Source organism: Corvus kubaryi, unplaced genomic scaffold (assembly GCF_017639235.1).
Source record: "Corvus kubaryi isolate FWS band 111438036 unplaced genomic scaffold, C.kubaryi_AGA036_p1.0 split1-131, whole genome shotgun sequence".
Classification (NCBI taxonomy): domain Eukaryota; kingdom Metazoa; phylum Chordata; class Aves; order Passeriformes; family Corvidae; genus Corvus; species Corvus kubaryi.
This window is the reverse complement of record NW_024582073.1, coordinates 4351162-4375296: the sequence shown is the minus strand read 5'-3', so window position 1 is coordinate 4375296 and position 24135 is coordinate 4351162. Positions and strand designations below refer to the sequence as shown.

Genomic DNA, 24135 nt, shown 5'->3' with positions numbered 1-24135 from the left:
TTTGTATTACTTTCAGTATTGTTTCTGATGGCTGCCAGAATTCCTGCCACAAAGATTTACCTAGTGATAATGTACTTAAGGTGAGGAAAGTTTGCCAAATTTATTTTGGTTACTGATAAATGCCAGTGTTATAAAGACCTTGAAAATGTTGAGTGCTGAAGGTACATGGGTTGCAGAAATACATGCTTATCTCTGCTCTCCAATGGTGATTTGGATTCTGAGCCTGTATAACCCACTAAGAGCTACCTTGTAGCAGTCTTGGAAGATAGAAGACATGGTTTCTAATATAATGAATCTGCCTTTTTTTGAAGCTGAAGTAATATGGAGCATTACAAATTTGACCATTCCATTTGTATATCACAAACAGAGCAGCCCCTAATCCTTCTTTTAGGTGTCTCTTCCCAGAAAACCCCTTAATGCCACATTTCTAAAACTCTTAAGACCATAGCAGTACAATGCCAGGCATGCACAGTGGTATGAAAACAGGCTGCCATTTCAGGCTCCAGGTCTGCATGTTCACATCTTGGCCCAAAGGAACTGCATTGGTTTGCTGGTGAGATTTTTTTTTTGATTGTTTTAAGGGGGTTTTTTGTTGTTGTTTTTGTTCTCTTTTGAATCAAACTTTGTAGCCAAAACCTTCTTTCCCACACTCTGAGGACCCACGCTGCCCATGATGAGTTTCAACTCCTGTAGGGAGTGCATTTGTAGCAGAGGTCATGTTAAAACAGGGCAGGAACAGGCATCTGCAGGGAAGAGCCTAAACTTCTAACTGTGGGACACCTGCTTGTTGTGTTAATCAGAAGCAGTGCCGCTGTACGTTCACACAGATCTGTCCCAGGTAGCGTAACTGTGGTGCCACCTGATTTTTCTTTTTAGGAATAGAAATGTAATTGGGAAAAGACATGGAAATTTTTTACTCAAAATCCAAAAAGCCAACCCAGTTGGCCATGCTCTAATTGTAGAAGCTTCCCGAAGTTTGTGTGTGCTGCTTAATGCTATTTTTGGTATGAAAAGATAGGATTTTAGGATCAACAGGAGAATGAAGCTCTTTAAGAGGTTGTTTGTAGAGGCGAGTGTGAAGTTGCAGAACAAATCTCTGCAACTTCCACATCTATATTTTACTATTACAGACTTACACAGATGCCAGGTACTGGTTTGGCCTAGTCAAAGCAATGTATTTGGGTGCTCTCAAAGACCAGCTAGGCAGGTTAGTTTGAGTAGTGCTGTTTGGGTAGCTTTTTGATTTTTTTTTTTTTTTTTTTTTTTTTTAAGCACAAACTGACGTTTTGGAAGTTTTGCATGAAATCAGATAGCTCATGAAATTCTTTGAAAGGTGCTTTAGTAGTTGCTGCTAGTTACAGTGATTGAACATTGTCAGTGCCTGTTGGAATTTTTCATGGTTTAAAGAATTGAGTTGGGATGCAAGGAAGGACTGTTGAAGGTGATGGAGGGCTCCAGTGACATATTCTTAGTAGTGCTGTGTCTTACTGTGCAGTTCCCCGCACAGACTTGGCCTTGTTGCTCCACAGTGTCTCTAAGGACTTGCACCCTGGCCAGCTCTCACCTGTTGGCTGGGTCAGGGTCTGGGATTTTAGCAGTTTTCATCAGCCTTCTTGTCATCCTAGCACATTGCCAGTGGAGAGGGGTGTGCTGCTGTTCTGTCTCAAAAATAGCTGGATATTTAGGATATAGGCAATATATAGTGTGTATGGGCATTTTTATATAAGGTAACGAGCTGAAGTTTTGATTGCCACAATCCTGAGCACTTTCTTGTTCTTTTGTAGCTGGAGAATGTGAAATGCAGTGAGTGAGAGCTCAAGTGCTGAAGGGCGAAGGCTCTGCAAACCGTTGCATCTGCAACATGGGAAACGGGCAGCTGTCCACCACAGGCTTCCCGTCCATCCTGCAGCTCTCCCTGCTGGGGTGAGATGCAGCTGATTTCAGCTGCTACCAAAGGAACCTCGAAAGCAGCATCTAAAGCAGGAATTTACATCTCTGACTGCACATTGCACGCAGCAGAGGTTTCCAAATGCACACTGCCAGCAACTGCTCATTTCCAGGCAATAGAACTAAAATGGAAATGATGGTCAGTTCTACTGGAATGGAAAATTCTCACATCAATGGAAATGTTTACAATGAGAAAAACTTGTGATTGTTATTTTCAAAAGTGCCTATTCCCAATCCTTAGGTAAAGCCTGTCTCATTACTCTGTATATGGCAAAGTGCAATTAGCAAGGACTAAGGTAAACATCTAATCTTCCATCCTGCCAGGACAAAGTTTTTCAAAGGAAACCTGTTGAACTGAAGTACAGTACCAGGCCACGAGCAAGCCTGCTCTTCCTAGGGTAATGCCGGAAGGTGTCTGAGTGCTGGGCTGGTGCCCGGGCTTGTTGTTTTGAGATCTATGAGTCAGACACCAAGTCAGAAAACCAGAAGTGAGAGAGGGGCTGTGTTCCCTGAGCACTGTAAGAGGCAGCCTGCCGCTATACAGGCTCTCCCTCACCTCAGCTGCCCCTCCAGCTCAGGCTAGCTCTGGAACGCTGCCACTGGATTCATGTGAGCGGTTTTAAAACATGTTTCCAGAGATTGGTAGTTCAGTGTACCTCCATGCTTGTCCCAGATACTGTATATTAGAAAAAAAAAAAGATACTGAATCAAGAGGATCAGACTCTTTCATCCTAATATAATCAGAGTTATCCTTAATTTCCAGAGCCATGGAAATAATGATGTAATGGCACTTGCTGTACTGACATGGCATTTTTCCAGAGATGACCGTGGTACGTTACAGCTCCAGGCTCCTGCTAATGTAGATGTACGTTCCCGTAGCATTTCCCATTGACGTGGGCATGTACTATAGCTGTGATATCTTTGGGATTACTTCAATTTACTTCCCAAGTGAGAATGTCTGTGCCAAAGGGTCTGACAGTGACAGAGACTGTGTGCTACAAAGAATTCTAGGAAGGCTCTTGCTATTATATGTTACCCTCAAACAGCTGAAATGATCTGGAATTAATATCACTAATGCCTGAGAGTAAGAAGTGCAACTAACCTTTGGATTGCTAATCTTTACAAGTACTTAACAGCTTCATTCTCATATGAGCATGGCTTTTGTTTTCAAGATTGCATGACAGCAAAATGCCATTGAATAGCATTGCTTCAGGTGTGGCAGCAGTTGTAATTACCACTCTTTCTCCTGATAAATTTATGGAAAAATACACTCCTATTTCCAAAGTTCAGTTTTAAGAAAACTGACAATTGTGCTTGCTACGTGCTCTCAGTCTTATCACTGATGGGTGGTGACAGTTCTTAATTACAGCTACACTCTGGGGCACGGGGGCCTCATGCCATATAGAAGTAATATACAACTTGCACAACTATTATTTAATTCTCAAAGGCAAATGCTCAATATCTTCCTCTGGGCATCCAGTGTGGTATTCCAGAAAAAAAAAGTACTGCAGACTGTAAAAATGGCTAAGTGTATTTATCATTTTCTCCAGGAATTCAGTTTCAATTACAGAATTTTCTTCCCACCCTCCTTTCCTTGAACATTTAATTAATTTGGAATTATTAATGTTTGCACTTTGATCAGTGAAAAAAGGGTCAGACCACCCTGACAGGTTACATATTATCACACAGCTCTCAACAAGTTGTGCTTGCTGCTAAATGCAAGTCTCTGCTTCCTTGCTCAGTGCCATAGCCAACATTTCAGACCACCTCTACTTTAAAAATAGTAATTTTTGACATTTCACCAGCAGAAGAAATAGCCAGGGAGGGGAGTGGCACCAATTTAAAGAGAGGGGAGTTTTGCCTGTGACAGAAAGTGAGGGAAGGGCTATGTCCATCCAAACACGCTGCAGTGCTGCTCCATCCTTTGGCAAGAACAGGGACTGTAGACAGGAAGGTGTGAAAGCAGTTTTAAGTTGTGCACACTCAATCCAGTGCTGTGTGTGTAAATTCCAAGGCAGTAATGTAAACACACAAATCAGAGGTCTCTAGCCTTTAGAGTGGGGCATCAGTTTATAAAGAGATACAGAGAGAAGACAAGGAAAAAATACAGTATGCATTTTTACTGAAATCTCACAAGTCATTTGTCTGGGTAGGGGAGAGAAGATAAAAGTGACATCAAGCAACTTCTCACAAGTCAGTTCTGTGGGTGGGGGAGAGAGAGTGCCTTTGGTACAGTCGTGGGAAGGGTAAGAGCGCTTCACTGTGAAACTTGGATAAAACTGACATCAAGCAACTCAGAAAAAAAATTTCTATAACCTTAGAAGCTAGAGAAAGCAAAATTTTAAATGAGTTACATTTATTCAGTTAAAAAATTGACAGTTAGTAATGGTCACATGAACACCAAGGAACTGTATCTACATTTCCTGACGTCAATATGAACGGCACTAGGGTTTTTCTGTTTGTTTTCTTTTACATATATAAATCTAATGCCAGTTAAAAAAATACAAAACAAAACTGAAACCCAAGACACTGTGAAATCAACACTGCTTAAAAACTCAAATTTCAATCTGATATATTTGAAAATAAATATTTTTTACCTTTCTTGTTAGAAAAAGACAACTCGCCAACTGCTTTCAAAGCAGTTACACCTTTAAGACCATTCCCAAAAATGTTTCATAAATAATTACCCATTGATTGATTGTCTATTAATGCAGCATCTCTCAGTCATAGCTGGGGTCTCTGTATTAGGCCATAAAGTATTTTTTTCAGACACAGTGTTTTGTTCCCCCCCCCCCTTCCTTTTTATTTATATCTTTGAATATAGCATATCATGCTGGCAAAATTCATGCAGGTGGCATAGCATGAAGTATCACAGAGCTTAAAATCACCTGTTTAAAAAAGAAAAAGACAAGGAATGTAGCGTTAAAAATCATGATCGTGAAAAAGCAACTATCCAGTCTCATGGACAACCAAGTCAATTTCAAATGTTCTCTCACAGTTGTCTCATCTACTATGATTTGTTTAAGTATGTCTTTTTTAATCCAAATTCATTTCATTCTTTTCAATTTTTTCCACCAGGGATAAGTAAAAAAATAAAAGGTTAATTATTAAAACTAGTCTCTTTTCCCTTTTAATTAAAATAACCATTTTCCAGCCCTCTGACTGTACATCTAATTTTAATAATTATTTCAAATAGAGAAGCTTATGAATCTGACATGTTTGACATCTCCTGATGCCGTGACATTTAAAACACTCATAACAATACCTGGGTTAAATCTCTGAAAATATAAATGATTCTTGAATCGACTTCTAACATTTGAAAAAGGCCACATCTTTAAACCTTCAGACCATTCTCACACACTTTATAATCCTAAGGGACACTTAGAATTACTGAGCAGGCAAATGAGCCTCCAGATGATTCTCTCTCATAGGCAACTGTGCAACTTAAAAAGCCTCCTTCCAAGGAAGCTATCATCACTAATCCCTTCTCCATGCCATATAAAACACAAAGGCAACTGGTTTTAGAAGCCTTTTTAATCCTGCACTTTGAGCCTCAAAGGATCACCATAAAGAAACATTTTCCAGAAATGTCTCTCTTGACAGTTTTATGTGTTATTCCTTGATGCCCCCACTTTTTAACAGTTTCACTGATTAAAGAAATAAACTGTTTTTCAAATAGTCTTTTCAGTAAAGTGCTTGTTATTACTCAAAAAAACAAAACAACAACAAAAAAAAGAGAAAGTGCTATTTAAGTCTTAAGAGAATTTCTTCCTGTGAAAAACTGCCTGATATATCTTTATTTTATTCATTTTTACATAAAGCTGAAATGAAACCTATTTCTTGTAAGGATACTGGGTTACTAATTTTGGTGTTTGGCAGTAGGCAAGATGCCCACAGAAGGTGGTGACACACTGGAACCGTAGTGCAGAAGGTAAACCTTCTAGATGAAGTGGAAGGCATATGGAGAGTTCCTACTAGAATCCTTTCATATTTATATACAAATATAATATATATTAAATATAATATAAAAATAGCTATATTCTTTTTTCTCTCTGAAGTTATCCCAGACACTTTTCTTCAAAGCCTCACCCACTGCAGACAATGTCTGTCTCCTAAACTCTGTGCAAATGCTGCCCTTTTCACTCCATTATGTATCACCAGCCCCTTTCTTTACAAATACAATCCTCCCCTTAACAGACTCCTTCCCTTCTGTCAGAGTCCTTCTGTAACATTTCTGCTCCAGAACCTGCAGCGTCACAGCATTCATTGTCGTGCTATTTATCAGGATGTTGCAAATAAGTCTGTAGTAAATGAGCTGGGCAGAAGCAAAAGGCTGCTTAAGAAAGAGGCAATGGCCTGATCCTCTTCTCACTAAAACTCAAGGACAGTTGATTCAGCAACAGGGGAAGCTGCAGACCTGTTAAACATACATTTTTTTAGTCACTGCTTGTGAACAAAGCATCTGCATACTTGCACACAATCTGGACCAAGTTCTACACACTTGCTTTTGTAAAGTTTGCCTGATTCACAGCAGGAATTCTTCAAATGTGTGCTGTATTGTTCCAGTTCCTTAGAATTTCCCCATCTTCTATCCTTTCTCTGCTAGCTGGTAGTTCTGTAATTGAATGACCTCTCTCTGAGGCTACAAAAAGCTTCTTGATCAAAGCATACATTTCTATAGTTCCCTTTCAGCAGCCACGCTATCCCATCATCTAATTTCTCTCTCCTAGTTTAGCCTTTTTACTGACAGACCTATAGCAGCACACGCAGAGTATTTGGGAAGGGGGGAATGGGAAGAGAAGTTGAAATGAAGCTTTATATAAAAAGCTGCATCATTAACTGTCTGGCATCTCTAATTTCTGTAATTCTCAGTACAATAGCTTAATACACCTATTTTACCACTATTCAGTAGTTCTAACAGCACTATTAAAGCTCTCCCAGTTTTCGTTTTTAGTGCTATATTTTCATTGTAATTGGTTAAATAAATTTGTATCTAACCTATTTTCCATTAGGAAAAGAAGTGATAGCACAGACCTCTAGTCAACGCAGCTTCATATAGAAACAGGTGGAATGGAGTGGTAGGGATAGCAGAGGGAGGCAGGATTTCTTTATATAGAACTTTACAGAAACAGGTCTCTGACAATTATCCCAGTCTGAAGAATGCCAGAAATCCCTTTAAAGAAGGGAAAGTGTTCCTTGCTATGTTTGGTATTGGCATCTGTTCCTTGCTCCAGGTTGCAATAGGCTTCTTGGAGCAGAGAGCAATCTGATTCTCTTTGGTACTGTGTTTCTCACACTCTCCTTCCTTGTTCACTGCTTGGCTTTTTGGTGCCAAACATTTGCATTATGACTGGGGAATAACAAAGGTCTTATGCTGGGACACGTGCAGAGGCAAAGGCTTGCCCCAAGACGTAACCAACGGCATCAAAGGCTTGGCTAAACTGGTATTACCTCTTGCGGGTTTGGTTCATCCAGTAATACAATCAAACTGTTCCATAGTACAAAATAGACCATCACCATTTGGTTACATTCATTCAACTCCTCCTCACTATTCAAGATTAATCCAGCTTTCTCTCCCTAGCACTAGTTTTAACTGCTTTTACTGTTTTTTGTTCTTAATTAATTATCAGATCTATCAGCATTTATTTATTTTCCTCCGAAGTTCTGGTTTCCACAAACTAGTACCATAAAAGCCTACCAACATTTACTTAAATAGCACATATCTGTTGGAACTTTTTATTTTCTTTATAAAGTGAAGTTGCCTTCTGAAGTCTTAGTTCAGTGATATCTCTTAAATCAATACCTGGTAGTGTTAAACACAATCATGATCTCGCCCAAAACACACTTTAAATGCTTCCGAAAATGATTTAAGAAAAAAAAATCAGCTTATTATTCTTCCTTCCGCAAAAAGAGTCCTGTCTTTTAAGGTTTGCTTTTTTTTTTTTTTAAGAGTATTACCTTAAAGATCTTAGATTTTTTGAGAATCCTCTATTTCTGGCTACTGTCTGAGGGGGAGTACCAGTCAAAAATATTCATGGTCTCAACTCAGACCACTGTTAAAATTAACACAATACAGAAATATCTATGAAGTAGATACACAAGTTTGGTTGACAATGTGCTAAGACTTCAAAATTGAAAATGGTTACAGATTCAAGACATTGTAATTCAAGATGTTCAACATTATCACCTGAATTAAAATCAAGGCACTATGGGTTTTGTTGTTGTTGTTAAAATGACCCTGAATTAGTTCTGACTAATTTTTGAAGGAGAATAAAAAGATTCCAACATGGTTTAACAAGTTACAATTCTCACCACAGAGAAAGTGGTTAAAAAGTGCCCAAAAGGTTATTAAATGTAAATATATTTTTGTGCAAATTACTCCTATAACTGAAACATTCTTGAAAATTACTGTCATTTTTTTTTAAACCTTTTACATAAATATTTCCAACTATGAACTATATCAAAAGATAGCTTTGGGGAATAAAATTCCAAACCATCCGCAAGAAAGCAGTGCAAATTCCTATTTTTCAAATAAAATGATGAATTCATTATGAAATGATGGATGATATTCATGAATCTGAATGTCCTGAACCCTGATGCATGATCACCAGTTCAAACAGCTTCATCAATAATTTAACTTCAAGCAGTCAACTAACCAACACACTATACCTCACCGAACAAACCCTGACATCACGGACAAAGCACAAACAAGAGACTTGTGCCCACATTAAGGGTGAAAATAATGATGCATCATGTTGTAAACAAAAGGGTAGAACAGAGGAAAACATTAGTCTGAGTATGGCGTGAGAATTTAGGGAAACATATTCAAACCTACAAATAACAGATTACACTTTCATGCATCATATAAAATATTTTGCTCTTTCTCCTTTTATGCAGACATATACACAATATTTTACAGCATCTGTACAACAGAGAACTGGATTTCACACAACATTTTCAAAATATTTACTGTCCTGTAATCATCTGAAAAAAAATTAGATGGTTTTTGGACTATATTTCTGGCATTTTTTCCTGCTAATTCAAAACAATTGCTTCATGTCCATTTTAATGCTTTAAAAATGTACAGGATTGATAAAAATACCAATATTTTCAGCATCACTCTCATTTCAGTCACATTTGGAGATTTCACCTGGACAAATTACAACATGGCAGCAAATCCTTTAGAACACAGAAACTGGGGCAACTCTTGAAGTTGGCCATGTCCCCATCATCATCTTGTGGCTTTTCTTAGCAGATTCCAGAAGTTAGAAGTAGATCTCAACACCATGGTGTTAGAAAGCCTTCATACTGTTACCTCTGTAGCTTCAGTGCAACTGTTTGTGGGGCAGCCCCTCTTGGCAGTCTGCTTCAAGAAGAGGCAGCACCCACACTACTGTGGCTGAACTTTGGAAGGATCAGTCATCTTGTCAGTTCTGTGTCGTGACAGCTGCTGCTGCTGAGACTGATGCTGCTGGTGGTGGGACTGAGTGAAAGTGCTTTGTTGTAGTGGGAAAGCAGCAGAGAGAATAAGCTGAGCCGACTGATTTCCATGAAGTAACCTGGATGTCTAAAACACGAAAATAGAAAAAAATTATTTTTCCTGCTGCACTGAGAAACACAGGCCTAGCTGCTTTTTAACTTTTCAAAAGGATTCAATCAAAATAAACTTCAGATTTTGCCACTTAAGCTGAGCAAACAATGCAAAGATTTGTTCATACTAATACATTTAAGCAGTGCATCTGACCAATTAATAAAGCAGTTGTAATTGGTCTTTCTAATTTCTGTGGTGATAGGTAGGAACACACAGAAATTTGTCTTCATTTCAAACCACTAAAGCATAGCACATAGCGGGGCGTAAGGAATCTATTTGAGGAAATGCATGGTTGGCACAGATCACATTTATTCCCCATAGACAAAATGCATAGTCAAAGAAAATGCTGCATTTGCAGACCCAAATATTCCCTTTGAAGGAGATTTATTACTACTGGAAATGGTACATAGTTTTAATATTATTCTTCATAGAACAACAACAACAAAAAAAAGATTACTGAGGAGAAGCAATGAAGGATGGGTACAAATGCACTAGGACGTCTCAATCCTGAAATGTTCTGCAGCAGAAAGTAAAGTACATCAACTGCTCCACCTACAGAATCAGACTGTAAGATGCCCCAGTGAACAGAAGAAAAGGCACTTTTGTCCTTTTTAAAGAGTATTTGCTTCACTTCGAAGTCTAGCACTTTAACAGTTTGTATTAAAAACACTAGACTTTTGCCTAGAAAGAAATTCTAGAGTACCTACAGACCTCTTGAGATCTTCGTATTTCACATATCTGTTTGATCAGGATTAAGTCAAACTTGTATAAACTTTTAAATTTAGAAACAGAGATAGAGACACTACCAACCTGCTAAACAGCACTGTTGTTACAGTATTTATCTGACTTGTCAGAGAACACATTCAAATCTGCACTCTGGTTTGATTCAGTTGAAGTCTCCTACTACATAAACGAGTGCTGAAATGCTAGTGAAAGAAAACTTTACTCAGCCCTAATCAGAACTGCATCTATTCCCTGTGCCTATAAATGTAGGTTAAGCCTCCAAATACTTACTGCATTTTTATACACTCCACCTCTGCAGAGGATCCCAGATTTAGTGGAAATGGCATACACAGTACAGAACACTTGCAAAGCAAGAGTTTTTAATTATGTATGCTCTTAAAGAATAAAAAAGACAAAATAAATTGACTTTCCCAGAGTAGTCAAAACAATGTTAAGAATGTGCACAAACTACATTTGCACTTTAAAAGACTTTACCTTTTTTTGAAGAAGGCAACATCAGAGGCCAAATTAAGATTTTTTGAACCCATGTTTTCTTGGAGGCACTGCTTCTCTAGTGTTCCAGCCACTACACCTCCTTCACCAACTCCAGCTGCTGGGTGACCCATGTGCCAGTAATTAATCAACAAATGCCAACAGATTTTCCCATCAATTCCTTCTACCTTCTCTTTCTTTTTGAGAGTTCCCATTTCTAAACTTCTTGGGGTTTTTTTTCCTTCTCTTTTGACCCAATCTCTCTTCCTTCTCCACTACAACAAGGTTCTTCCCTACTCTCTCCTTACAAAGTTACTTGCTGCTCAGCCTCCCCTGTAGCCTAGACAGAATTTCACCCCTCACGTTATTGGGACATGTCTTGCTTTGGGCTGTGTGCTGCTTTCCAGACCGTATCATCTCTCATACCTTATTGCATTAATATGTCAATGCAAAGAAAATGTAAACTGTTTTAAAGGAAATACCTGTTTTTTCATCCCATAGTCAATTAAGAGCAATTCAAAGGGAAAAAGATGTAAGATAGGACAACGCATGGAGTGAAACTGCAGGAAAGACCACCTCTCCTTTAAGTAATAGGACTTTAGAGAACAGCTACAGAATAAACTTACCTCATGCATCAGGCTTATTCACAGGTTACTATTTTAAGTGCTTTGTTTTCAAGTAAAGCAACCCTGGATAACCTAAACATGCTGAAAGTGCCAGGACTTGGAAAAATTTGTAGACAACTCTACATTCATTACCTGTAGGAACTGCTGGGGCTGCTGGGTCAGCTGCGACTGAGCTGGTTGTTGAACTGTGGTGAGCTGCTGCTGATGGTCCTGCTGACTTTGCTGCTGCTGCTGCTGCGTTATTGACAAAGTCTGTGTCTGCTGCTGTTGGGCAGCAAAAGTGGGGTAGGCTGTCACCACCTGTCCCATAAACATAGTACTTGGTACCATTACTGCTCCACATGCTACCGGGGCCGTGACAAGTTTTGTTACAAGCTGCTGACCTTGAGAAAATCTGTCAATAGAAAAAGACATTTGGAGTCCCTTCAGGAAAAAAAAAATCCATGAAGCATCACATACACTTGAGAAAGGCAGATTTCTCAAAGTCATACTTTGCTACAACAACATGGCTTTTGATAAGCCTGCAAATATGTTACTTTGGGCAAAGTTTAGTTTCGGGAGTTGTATCCATACAGCTGAAACACAATCACACAACCTTTTTAATGCTACTTTAGTTACTTTTGTATATGGTGCTGCTGCATAAGCATACCATTATAGAAAGTCATCTTGAAGATTTACCTGATTTGTCTGTCCTGTGTAAAAGTGGTTACTGCAGCAGCATTCTGGTTGTTGTTCTGTGGTAAGCTAGAGGGAACCTGCACCACATTTCCTGCTGTTGGCTGAGAAATCACCATAGTGTTGTACAAAGGTGCCGAGACTGTGTTCTGTGACTGACTGGCAAGAGAAGACTGTTGATTGTGTCCACTAAGTACATTTTGTTGATTATGCTGAAAAGAAATTTTGAGATAGTAAGTTGAAAATAGTCACATACTACAGCTGTCCTCCTCACTGTCACTGCCCACACTTCAAAACTACCATTGGTTTTCTTCCATTCAAATGAATTCTTAAAGTACACAGGTATTTCTACGTTAACATCTTCTCCTGTTCAGATTATTTTTTTCCCTGAATTTTTCAGCTACTTGCAAACTGTTTGTTCAAAATTCATTTTATGCCTTTAGTGTCTCTGTGCCCAACTTAGACTAAAATGTGCAAATAATGTCACAAATTTCTTACTTGAAAGTTTGGAACTAGCCTACTGCTGAGATGGTAACACGCACCACTAGTCTGTGTCTTCATAAATCTCAAAAGGAAAGTATGGAATGTGGAAAAGGGTACAAGAGGAGGGTGACCACAGAGATCAGAAGTGTAAGGAGTCTCCATACACATAATGGTCAAACCCATTAGAAGTGTTTGGCATGAAGAACCAGCTTCTATGGGGATACCTCTGACAGAAGACTTGAAAATCATGAGTCAGAAGATGAAAAGTGGAGAGCTGCTCAATATATTTCCCAGTATATGAGGTGGATGACATACTGAAAAAAGCCAACATAATCACATTTCATAGGAAGTAAAGCTGTAGAATTCACTACAAGATACTGCAACTTTAGAAGTATACACAGAATTGAAAGAAACTAAATAAACTCATGGAAGAAAAAGGCTATTACAGTATAGATGTCCTACACCTATTGCATCTGATGGAAAGTGTATGTTCTGTCAAAAAAAAAATATCACACATTCAAAAAAAGGCAAGCTAAAAGTTTTCTTGAGACTGGTCTTTCAAAAAAGTTACTTGTTAATAATTATTTACATACCTAAGTCTTAATGAAAACAAGATCTGAAATTGCATTATCAAGAACCTAAATGCACTTCAATTGTAAAGCTTCAAACATAAAGAAATTAATGACTCAACAGACATTGTTCAAAAGAAATTTGGGAGGGGATGTCGTGGTGCATTCCCCCCTTCTCCTTTCCAGGCCACACTGTGATCTGAGAAATGCTTGTTAGGCCTCGGCCTTGAAGAACCTGGGCTTAGCTCCTCCCGAGCTTATCAGCAGCACGGTTTGCTTCCAGGAACTTGTGCTGCCCAACAAGCATCCTCTTCCTTATGAACAGTCTTGGACACTGTTGTTCTTGCCTGAATGGCGTAACTTTCCTGTTCTCACACTTTCAAAGAGAGTGTCGACCCAAACTGTGGTCAGGATGAAACATTGCTATGACTAAAGTCCACTCTCTTGTGACCCTATCAACAGCAGTCCAGAATGAGACCCCTGGAGCCCTCCTGGGCCGCAGCGCGCCTGCAACCAGCAATGTCCCTCTGAGGGGGACGCCCCTCAGAGCCAGCAAACCCTCAGGTCTGCTATACTTGGAGAATCGCCGAACAAGGACAAGTCCTGGGCTGATGCCCTGACTCCTCAAGGTCCAACCCTTCGCCCGTTGGGAGATGCAAAGGCATCAAAGTGAGTATGTCACTGACCTCTGAATTTTTCACAGGTACCTTGCTTGTACTGACTCTATGTCTGTGTGCATGCACATGCACATATGCTATAGCAAATCTGAGAGAAATGCTGCTTTCTTAGATATCCAAGTAAGTTAGGCCTGTAAATAAGCCTGTGACTTATGACATAAGCTTACTTAAACGCCTCTAAGTGTTGTTCTTTTGCTAAGCTGTTAAGTTCAACATAAGTTATAACCTAAGTCTTGCCAAGTGTTGCTCTTTCAGTAAGTTGCTAATTATAACTCTGAAGTTATAAGTTAGGTAAAATGCTGTTGAGTGTTGTTCCTCTGTTAAATTACTACGGTTAAGTTATAAATTAAGGTATAAGTTAAGTTAGGTGTGAGTTACATGTTGCTCCTTTGTTAAATTACTAGGTTTAAGTTAAGTGAAGTACTGTTAAGTTTGAGTGCTGTTAAGCTTTTAGGCCGTGTTCCTTTTTTATCTTTGCCCTCACTGTCCTTTTGTCACATGCACCAAAACACACACACACATATACTCCCCTAGATAGTTCTCTGTTCATATCCATTTTGATTGCCTGGATTCTATTTGGTTTTGTTGCTGCTTGTTTTTTCCTTGTGCCTTAACTGCCCTGTAAGTAGTAGAGTGAATCTTGCCAAGGAACTTTGTCGTGCTGTCACTTAATATTAAATTCGGCTTTTGCTGATACCCTTGCCGATAATTTTTTTCAACAATCTCAAACATTCATTCATAACAGGGGAATGTCAGGGAAGCTGTTGTGTTTCAGCTGTGGTTTTGAGCATATATTCTATCCAGCAAAATCAGTAATAGAATTTTACCTGTGTTGCAGTACTCTGCAAAGGCTGCTGCTGTATCATGTGTGGAGTACTTATATGGCCTGTGTTCATCCCACTTTGAGTCTGATTAGTCTGAACAACTTGGCCTTGCATGTTTATTGGCGTAAGCTGCTGAACAGTTGAAGAATTTCCAGAAGGAAGCTGCACAGAACCAAAGTTGAGTCCAGAAGCTGACTGCTGCAAGAACATCTTAAAAAATTCCACAAGTTATAGGGTCAGTATTCAGAGACTTGACACTAACTGGTAAGAATCAGAATCCTCATTTTCTACAGTTCTAAACATTAACATTCAGTATTTATTCCTTCAGAAAAAGTACCATTTAGAGACTAACTAGTAATGTAGTCCACAACTATCTAAAGACAAAACATATTTGAGATCACACTTCTATTTGTAGGCCCTTCAGCAGTAAGACTAAATCAGATGAAGGAAATCTCTGAATCAGTAGATCTAGGCATAGCCCCAAAAACATAATCTTCCTTGACAATCAGGAAATCATAATGATTATACTGAACTTTCCAATTGTTGTAATAAACAGAATTCAGCACAAAAATATTTGGTTCTTTACAAAAAGTTAGGCCCGAGCCTATAACAAGGCAGAATGTGCAGCACTGAAGTATTCTCTCTAGTTTTCACATTCCTGAACAAGGTCCCTCCTCACTGCAAGGGAAGAGAGCTGTGAATCTCTCCCTGTGAGACATGGATAACGCAGTCTACTGCTGGCATGTTTACACTAGACATCACACAACACTGAAAATGGCACATGCCAGAAACTCCTACTCTTTCAACAGAATTTAAGCAACATACTCAATACTTCCATGAAGTATTTTTTCTACTCTTTAGTCACAATCCAGACTGAAAATATTAAATTATTTCCTTAAAATGTATCCTAGTTTGAGGTGATCACTTTTTTTTGTTTGGGTCTTTTAACTAGAAAAATCCAATAGGGTAATTATTTTCTTCCAAATATAGCTGATAAGACAATGACAGAAATAGAAAAATATATACTGGTTAAAAAAAAATCAGAAATCAGGTAGTCAGCTGCTAGACTGAGTAATGCATCCTCTAGACTTCTTGTCTTTCTGGCTCAACTCCTTCAAGTTTACAATGCACAGTAGAGCCACTCAGCATGATAGGACAGTTTAAGAAACAAAAGCATGGATTTGACAGCCTCAGAGCTAAAAAAGAGATGCTCATCTTGAAGATTTTGGATTAATATTCTAATGGCTGAAAAACTTTGCAAGAATTAACAACCACTCCATCGTTCTACATTTATTTAGGTTAAGTCATAAGCTAAGCTTGACCTGCTTAACACTGGGGCATTTCCAGATACATTCAGAAGCAAAACATCAGGTACCTCTGGAACAGCAGCTTCACATACTATGGATTTTAGACATATTAGGCCCAGATGGCAGCTGACAGAGAATATGGAGGATCATGCTGTGCAATTAGGTGCCCAAGACACATTTCAGATGCCTAAATTCTCTACAGATGAAACCTGTGATACACGAACTCACCTGGAGTCCTTGACCATGAACAATTTGAAGCTGCTCTTGAATCTTACGCAACTCTTCCTGCTGCCGATGAATATTTGCCTCTATCATGCGTGTTCTCTGCTCTAGCTGGTCCTTCAGATGCTGCATAGCTCCTAACTGAGCTGAAAACTGAAACACAGGCTGTAGTGCAATGAATAAATTAAAAGCTGAGCAAAAATGACATTTTATTTCCAAGAGGTAAATACAGTCCTCCACAGCAGCAAAGAAATCAAGCACTGCTCTTTACACTACTAATAAACCATAATCTGAGGACCAATTCATTAGTATGAAAACGTCACAGAATTAACATTTAATTGATGCATCAGAATTTGTGAACTAAAAATATCCATAGCATGAGAAACTGACTGTGTGTCCAAATCACACACACATATATATGTAGCCCTAGTAATTTACATGGTGCTGTGGATGTTAAAGCTCTCTCATGTTAAAAATTAGAACTGTGCCAGTTCAAAAAAAAAAAAAATTCACCCAGAGCTAAAACATAAAAATAACTTGGGAATACCCTCAATCACAAAATGCTGATGGCTGAGCCCACAGAGAAACTATTTGCCACTTCTATTCCTCCTCAGACATCTGCTACAGGCCCCAAGTCAGTATAACCTTTCGATACCTGTATCCTGTTCTTATTAGAAGCATTTCACAGACCAAGCACCCTTGTGTTATAAGCATATGCCTGAAAGTTACCAGCAGAGTTGATGGATTTTTAAATTCATGCCCTAAAATATTTTAGCTTTAACTATGTTTATGTCTATGTTGCTAATGCACATGGCTGAAAATTATATCCCCACAAATAACAGGAAGAAAAACATGAAGTAAAAGTGTCAAATTAGGGAATTTGCTCATTTCAAGAGAATAATTTTAAAGATGAATTTGGCAACAAAGGACTCAATTTCTGAAAGAGAAATTAACATTATATTCAGAATATAGAAGCAGAGAATTGTTTAAGATGGAAAAGACTTTAACATCACCAAGGATAATCACTAACCCACCACTGCCAAGTCCAACACTAAACCACGTCTCTAAGTGCCACATCTACATGGCTTTTTAATACCATCAGGGATGGTGACTCCACCAATTCCCTGGGCAGCCAGTGCCCATGACTTGCAGCCTGTTCTAATGACTGGCCACTCTTTCAGTAAACAAATTTTTCCTAATATACAATATAAACCTTCCCTGGTGCAACTCAAGACCATTTCCTCTTACCCTGTCCCTTGTTGCCTGAGAGAAGAGACCAACAGTTGCCTTACTACAACCTCCTTCCAGGAAGTTGTAGAGAGGAAGTAATGAGGTCTCCCCTCAGCCTTCTTTTCTCCAGGCTGAACAACCCCAGCTCCCTCAGCCACTCCTTGTCTGATTCATGTTCCAGCCCCTTCACCAACTCCATTGCCCTTCTCTGGACTCACTCCAGCACCTCAATGTCTTTCTTGCAGTGAAGGGCTTAAAAGTCAACACAGCACTTGAGATGTGGCCTCACCAGTGCCAAGCATAGGGCCATGATCACTGCTCTGGTCCTGCTGGCCACACCATTGCTCATACAGGCCAGGATGCCACTGGCCTTCTTGGCCACCTGGGCACAGCTGGCTCATGTTCAGCTGCTATTGACCAGCACCCCCAGGTGCTTTTCTGCTGGGCAGCTTTCCAGCCACTCTGCCCCCAGCCTGCAGCACTGCAGGGGGTTGTTGTGACCCAAGTGCTGGACCCAGCACCTAGCCTTGCTGAACACGGCACTTGGCCTTGCTGAACCTCATACAATCGGCCTCAGCCCATTGATCCAGCCTGTCCAGATGCCTCTGCAGAGCCTTCCTACCCTCCAGCAGATCAACACTCTCACCCAACTTGGTGTCATCTACCAATTCGGTACATCTGATTTACATTTACCTCTGCAGACTCACTGATGGTGACCTCAATCCCTTTGTCCAGATCATCAGTAAATATGTTAAACAGGACTGGCCCCAGTACTGAGCCCTGTGGAACCCCACTGGTGACTGGCTGCCGGCTGGATGTAACTCCATTCACCACCACTCTCTAGGCCTGGCAACCCAAACTGTTTTTCACTCAGTGAACAGTACCTGCACCCAAGCCACAGGCAGCCCATTACTCCAGGGGAACGCTGTTCTCTAGGAGAACAAGACTGTTTAAAAAATAATAATAAATCGAGTTAATCCATACCTGAGTCATTCCAGACTGGAGCTGTAGAGTTGCAGGCTGAGATATTGCTGGCTGTGTTACTGGTTGTCCAAGAGACTGTGAGCTTAAAGACTAGGATTAAAAAAATTGTTCCATAATCGTAAGAGAATGAACTTCATACTTGACCTGAAGTATTTCTTTAAAGTGTCAAATACAAAACAGTATCATATGAAAATATGATAGAAACTAGTAAATTGTTTCTTGAAATATCTAGCCTTAATTATTAGAGAATTAAGAAAACAAAAGCAACTGATTATCTACATAATATACGCGTTATTTCCCGGCTGCTAAAAATATATATATAAGCAGTAGGTATAAAACAGAAATTACAACTATAAATATTTTAGAAGTCTTAATTGTATTAAGGGAAAGACTTTTTCAACGAGTTTGGAAGTTGACACCTTTGATTTATTCTTAAACTAACAATTTTTAGAAATACATCTTTTAATAAGCATTCTGTTTTTGAAGTGAATGTATTAGTTCAACGGGAAAATGAGCACCAAGTACATGAAGCATGACACTTTCTCATACTATCAAGATTTCAGAAAGGATACAGAGGTATTCACTAATATTCTTAGTCATCAATTTGTATGAATTCTCTATAGGGACACACACACAGCATTACACTGGCAATTTTACATATATATGTGCATGTGTGTGTGTGTGTATTAAAAAATCCAGAATCACAGAAAGAAGCTCCATGTGAGTGAAAGCAGAGATTCATTCACATTCTTGCAAATCCTAATGACAAAACCTAAATACATATATGCTTAATTATTATATTCCTTTAAAATCTAGTGTACCAAAGTTGCATATTGATGAGGCAGTTCTAAGAGACGTATTCCATGCAAAACTCTTACAGTTTAAACTGTGTTTTTAGAAGAAATAAAACAAAGCTTATATGGATTTAATAATAGCTTTTAAAGGTGAACTACACTGTTTAAGTACATTTTTCTCTGAAGTTACCTGACTGCTCAGAGATGATCTTCTTTGCGCAGTCTTTTCATGACCAGATAAGCTTTGCCTTGGAGGAGTGCTAGTGTCCACTGTCATTTTAGTTGGTGTTGCTGACAATGTTGAGAGTTAGAACAGAAAGAAACATGTTAATAGTTATCTCAATTCTGTAATGCAATAATCAAATCACAGGAAGCTTTTAATGAATAAAAAAACTCTTAAGGCTTGGACTCTTTTTTTTTCCCCCTCCGACTATCCACCAGTAGTGCAACCTGATGGATTGAAATGGGGTGTTCCAGTGTCTGATATTGTACTCTTAGAAGTAAGTCTTTTTCAGAGTAGTCTGCAGATCTCTGAACCATCAAAAAGGATGTTTTCACTTGCACACCTCTCATAAAATGATTATTAACTGCCAGTTACACATTTAATTAAGTAGAGAAAGCTTTCACTTTCAATAGAAGGCAATTCTATTTTCAACAGTTGGTGCTTACACGAATGATCCGATACTGCAGTATGTGAAGATTTTCTCGAACTCCTGGAGGAAGCAGAAGGTGTAGGGCTAGTATCAAACCTTTCCAGTGCTTCTTTGAGACTCACTGTGTTTATGTGATTGTCAGACCCAGAGTCCTGACTCTGAAGAGACACACATAAATAACAATTATTTCTTTAATTCAGCACACAATGTATATTTCTGCTAGAAAATATCTCAGACCTTGCTGTTTCTAATCAACTGCCTTACACAGGTGACCGTGCAGAAGTACTGGCCTGTTTGATGGCTGTAAGCTCTGTTTCCATTTGAGGCTTTTATCCCTGGAAACCAAAGCTATATAAGCCTAGAAACCAAAACGCATGCAGACTCAGGCCACAAACTGACTACTGAGCTGACCTCCTTCTCTAGCCCCTCAATTCACTCTGAATAACAGTGTAATGAGTGAACTGCTTATTCTTTTGGAAAGGATAAGTTTGTTCCACTAGAAGGAGCACCAACAGATGAAACTTGTGAAACTGCCAAAGGAAAACATTTCTGAACTGTCAGACTAAAACATGACAGATCATATCCACAAGCTTATAACACGCATTGAGCTTCCAAGGGCATTCATTCAAAAATAATTTTGTATACTTCTAAGAAGTGGGACAGAGTCATTGAATTAAACAGTGCCTATTTTCCTATTGTGAATTCCTTCAAGTCAACTTTCTGTGTTGACCTTGGTTTTTCAGATTATGGGTACTTCCAGTAAGGGGAACGTTTATTTAGGAATCTAATGCTGCAGAAATCAGATCTTAATAAAAACTTATGGGTGCTACCGTGTTATAGTATAACTACATGGACATTTATTCCTGAAAAGAGAAGGACATTATAGGCAGAGTACAGTTCAACACTCTTTCTAGACTTCTTTGATCATTTTAAATAGTCATATTATTTAGAGACCAAATAATTACTTTATTTAGGGACAAATGGGACAAACCACTTTTTGCTGCTGTATATTTGCTTGCGTATAATTTTTAGTATGTAAAGATGTAAAATAAAATTGTATAAAACACTCACTTTATCTGCTGTTATCTCTGGGAGAGATTCCTCAATACCAAGTTCTCGTCGTCTTTCTGCTCTAACTTCTGCATAACTAGAAGAACAAACCAAGTGTGACTACTATATTGCGGGATGATTTAAAAAATATACCTCAAAGACCAAACTCCTCAAAGCCACCTTGCTTATAAAGTATCCCAGGAAGTTTTCCAGTGATTCTTTACGCTGCTATAATTTCTCTACTTCCAAAAATACCATCAAGGTAGCTCCCATGCCAGTAGGATTACTTTAAAAAGTAACCTACCTTACAACAGTGTGCGTACAGACAATAAACTCTGGCCTGGAATTCCACTGGTGATACGTGATATAGTAATGTGTTTGCAGCCAAATCCATTGTTGTCCCTTTGTAAGGAATCTGTAGTAACATGACTTCCCTTTCCCATATTGCATTACTATAAAGATGAAGAATAAAGTTTACTGTCTTGCCAAGCTGTAAATACTCCGGTTACATAAAAAGAACATTATTTCCCAGGTTGGTATAGCCCAAACCCATGTCTAAATCCAGTATTACAACCACTATCAAGAACAGGTTTGAAAATTTTCCACCAATTTTTGCACTTATTAAACAGTATAAAGCCTTTTAAATGCTATTGGAAGAACTGAAAAAGTATTAGTCATAGAGCTGTGCACTCCAATTTACCACAATGAAACCCTGGAATTATAAGATAAAATTAAATGTGTTTTGTAGTTCTGTTTCAAAAGAAAAACAAAGATAAGGAACAGCAGTATAATAATGTCAAACTTCACTCAAAATATCACAAAATTTCAGCAGAACAGTTGTACAATTTAACAAACTTGCTCATTTTAGTGACTTAGTTGTACTCACAATGCTCATGACATTTTGCCAGATTATCTAGATCATCCACGTGGTAATAATCATAGCCTGACGTTCCCAAAACTTCAAATGGAAGATAACCTATTATCGGAGGTGCCCTAATTTAATAGAAAAATCAATGTCATTTTATTTTCACACACACAAAAGACTCTCAAAGAAACCAGAATTAATCATATAAGCTGTCTTGTTTACAGTATGTCTCTGAAAAAAAAAATTAAACTCAACACAAGCTATGAGTAGTTAATGCAGGTTAGTGAACACCAAATACTACAGCCAGCAGTATGATTCAGCTGCTATTGCTACTACACAGAAGGAACTGCACCTGTGATCCAAGAATAGGAACTTCCATTCCAAGCTGTGTCTAGATGTGAACTCTTCGTTGGGTTCTTCAACAGTGCACATTTCCTACAAAGGAAAAAAATAAAAATCTCTTAAAACTGCTCTATTCTAGTAGATAAACTGTCAAAATTCAGACTTACCTAAAGTTAGTAGATAACTCCACAATAGTTATAATGTTATTTTTAGACTGCTTCATTGGTTTTGCTTGTTTAAACGCATAATACTGAGGTAGAATCTAATCTCAACTGTGCCAAGCTGACACTCAGTTGATTTAAACGGACTAACCATGTCATGAGATTAACTCAGTATCTACAAACACAGTAGTACTAGCAGAAATCAATAGCAGTTATGCTTTTAAATTGGAACACATAAAAGAAGAGATGAAACGTTCCCACCAGACAGTCTGATTATAGTCCATGTTTATAATGGGTAAAACCCAACACTAGCAAGATGGTCACATTACTCTGAGTTTAGGAATAGGATTCTTCCCTTTAGTGAACACAAAGTGCTCTAAACCTTTTTTGTGCACAGACATGTACTACAAATAACACACTATTCTTATGTTTAGAACTCATGAAAAGTAAGGGAGTGATGTATTTCCATTGCAACAAAACCTCAAGGTATTCTGCACATCATTCTAAATGTATTCCACTCCAACATATTCAGAGCATGTCAGCCAACTTCTACTGTCCCCTTTGAGAAAGGTAAAGATGCCCCACCAAGTACTGTGCCTCATGCAGAGACAGTCACAACACCACGCACCCCAAGCCAGTCAATTCTTTTGCAAACTCCTCTAGTACTGCCTTACAAGAAGGAAGATGGGTGATGGAATACATGCATACAAATGTATCCCTCAAAGAATTACATTAAAATTAGAGATAAGTAAATCTTTCTTTTTTGGACACATGCACACATTTGTCATTTGTAGGAGCTTGCAATGGTATTTCCAGTGCCAGGAACACCCTGGGATCTATTGACAATCAGTTACAAGAGTTTCCTAAAAACTGCAGTGTGGAAGCTGCTGCTACACTGATAGAATACTCGTAGGTGTGGACAAATGAGCACATTGCTGCCCTGCAAACATCTGTAACTAAAGCAGTCCTGCAGAAAAATACAGTATAAGACTAACAGAGGGACCTTTCTTTTCATTCTTTCAGGTTATAATCCAAAGAGTTTAATTGGATACTTTGCAGTTTTTTAAATAGATCTAAGTTTTCTTTCTATGAAAGGAAAGAGTGACCATACCTAGGCAATGTTTTTTTCCTCACCTTCATCACTGTAAAATCTAAAGACAGTGACTGAGAAAATGATGGATGAATTAGATGAAGGCAATGAGCTAAACAACTCTGGGCACAAATTTATGACTCTTGATGTGAATTCCAGTTAGCAAGATTTAAGCTTCAAATCTGAAACTACCCCTAGAACCCAAAGCTCACCTACTTTTCTAAAATTACAGCATTTAATAAAGCACCACTCATACTAAAGTAAGAGAAATGAAAGAGCAAGAGTATAATCCTTGAGATATACTTTTGATTTGTTGTTTCTTTTGATCTAATTATTTTGACGCAAGTCAAAACAAAAGTAAAAATCACTGAAGTGCAAGCAGTAAAACCACAGTAAAAACATCATGGTTAGAGAGCAAATGGCAGCAGGTTAGTATCCAATTACTCAATGCATTTATATTAATGATTTGCAGATATTCCACTGTAAAATACCCCTGGGCAGAAGCCAGCTTGTTCAACAAGGCGTCTTGTTGAAGTTGTCAACAAGGCATCTAGAAAAGAAAGGACTTTCATTTGTAACAAAAAGTATTTTGGCAGAATCTTTTCAGCTGGATTAATCCTGCCTTCTTGATAGAATGCAAACATCAACTAGCCAAAATGCAAGACAAATGTTTTAAACAATGTGTAGAACCAAATGCCTTCACTACGGAGCAAAATTTGTGACATGTTTTATTACGAAAGTGGTAGGGTCATATACATAAAAGAAAAATATGAACTTTAAAGATGCAAAAAGCATTGCATATCCCGAGAAATTACATTCAAGGAAAAAAA

General features: G+C 38.5%; 1 protein-coding gene across 10 annotated transcripts in view; it reads right to left on the bottom strand.

Moving 5' to 3' along the window:
- Positions 1-3998: 3998 nt before the first annotated feature.
- CLOCK (clock circadian regulator) overlaps positions 3999-24135 on the bottom strand; it is a 68348-nt gene continuing 48211 nt past the window's right edge. For 9 of the 10 annotated variants that reach the window (XM_042053704.1, XM_042053707.1, XM_042053703.1 and 6 more), the window contains 12 exons: positions 22065-22147; positions 21734-21840; positions 21152-21299; positions 20869-20944; positions 19814-19955; positions 19335-19435; positions 18351-18440; positions 16143-16301; positions 14611-14817; positions 12058-12266; positions 11512-11773; positions 3999-9514 (listed from right to left, as the gene is read on the bottom strand). In XM_042053704.1, coding sequence (XP_041909638.1) covers positions 9338-9514; positions 11512-11773; positions 12058-12266; positions 14611-14817; positions 16143-16301; positions 18351-18440; positions 19335-19435; positions 19814-19955; positions 20869-20944; positions 21152-21299; positions 21734-21840; positions 22065-22147 — 1761 coding nt within the window. In that variant the 3' untranslated portion in view covers positions 3999-9337. The remainder of the gene's footprint in view (positions 9515-11511; positions 11774-12057; positions 12267-14610; positions 14818-16142; positions 16302-18350; positions 18441-19334; positions 19436-19813; positions 19956-20868; positions 20945-21151; positions 21300-21733; positions 21841-22064; positions 22148-24135) is intronic. The other variant, XM_042053712.1, reaches the window with a different exon arrangement.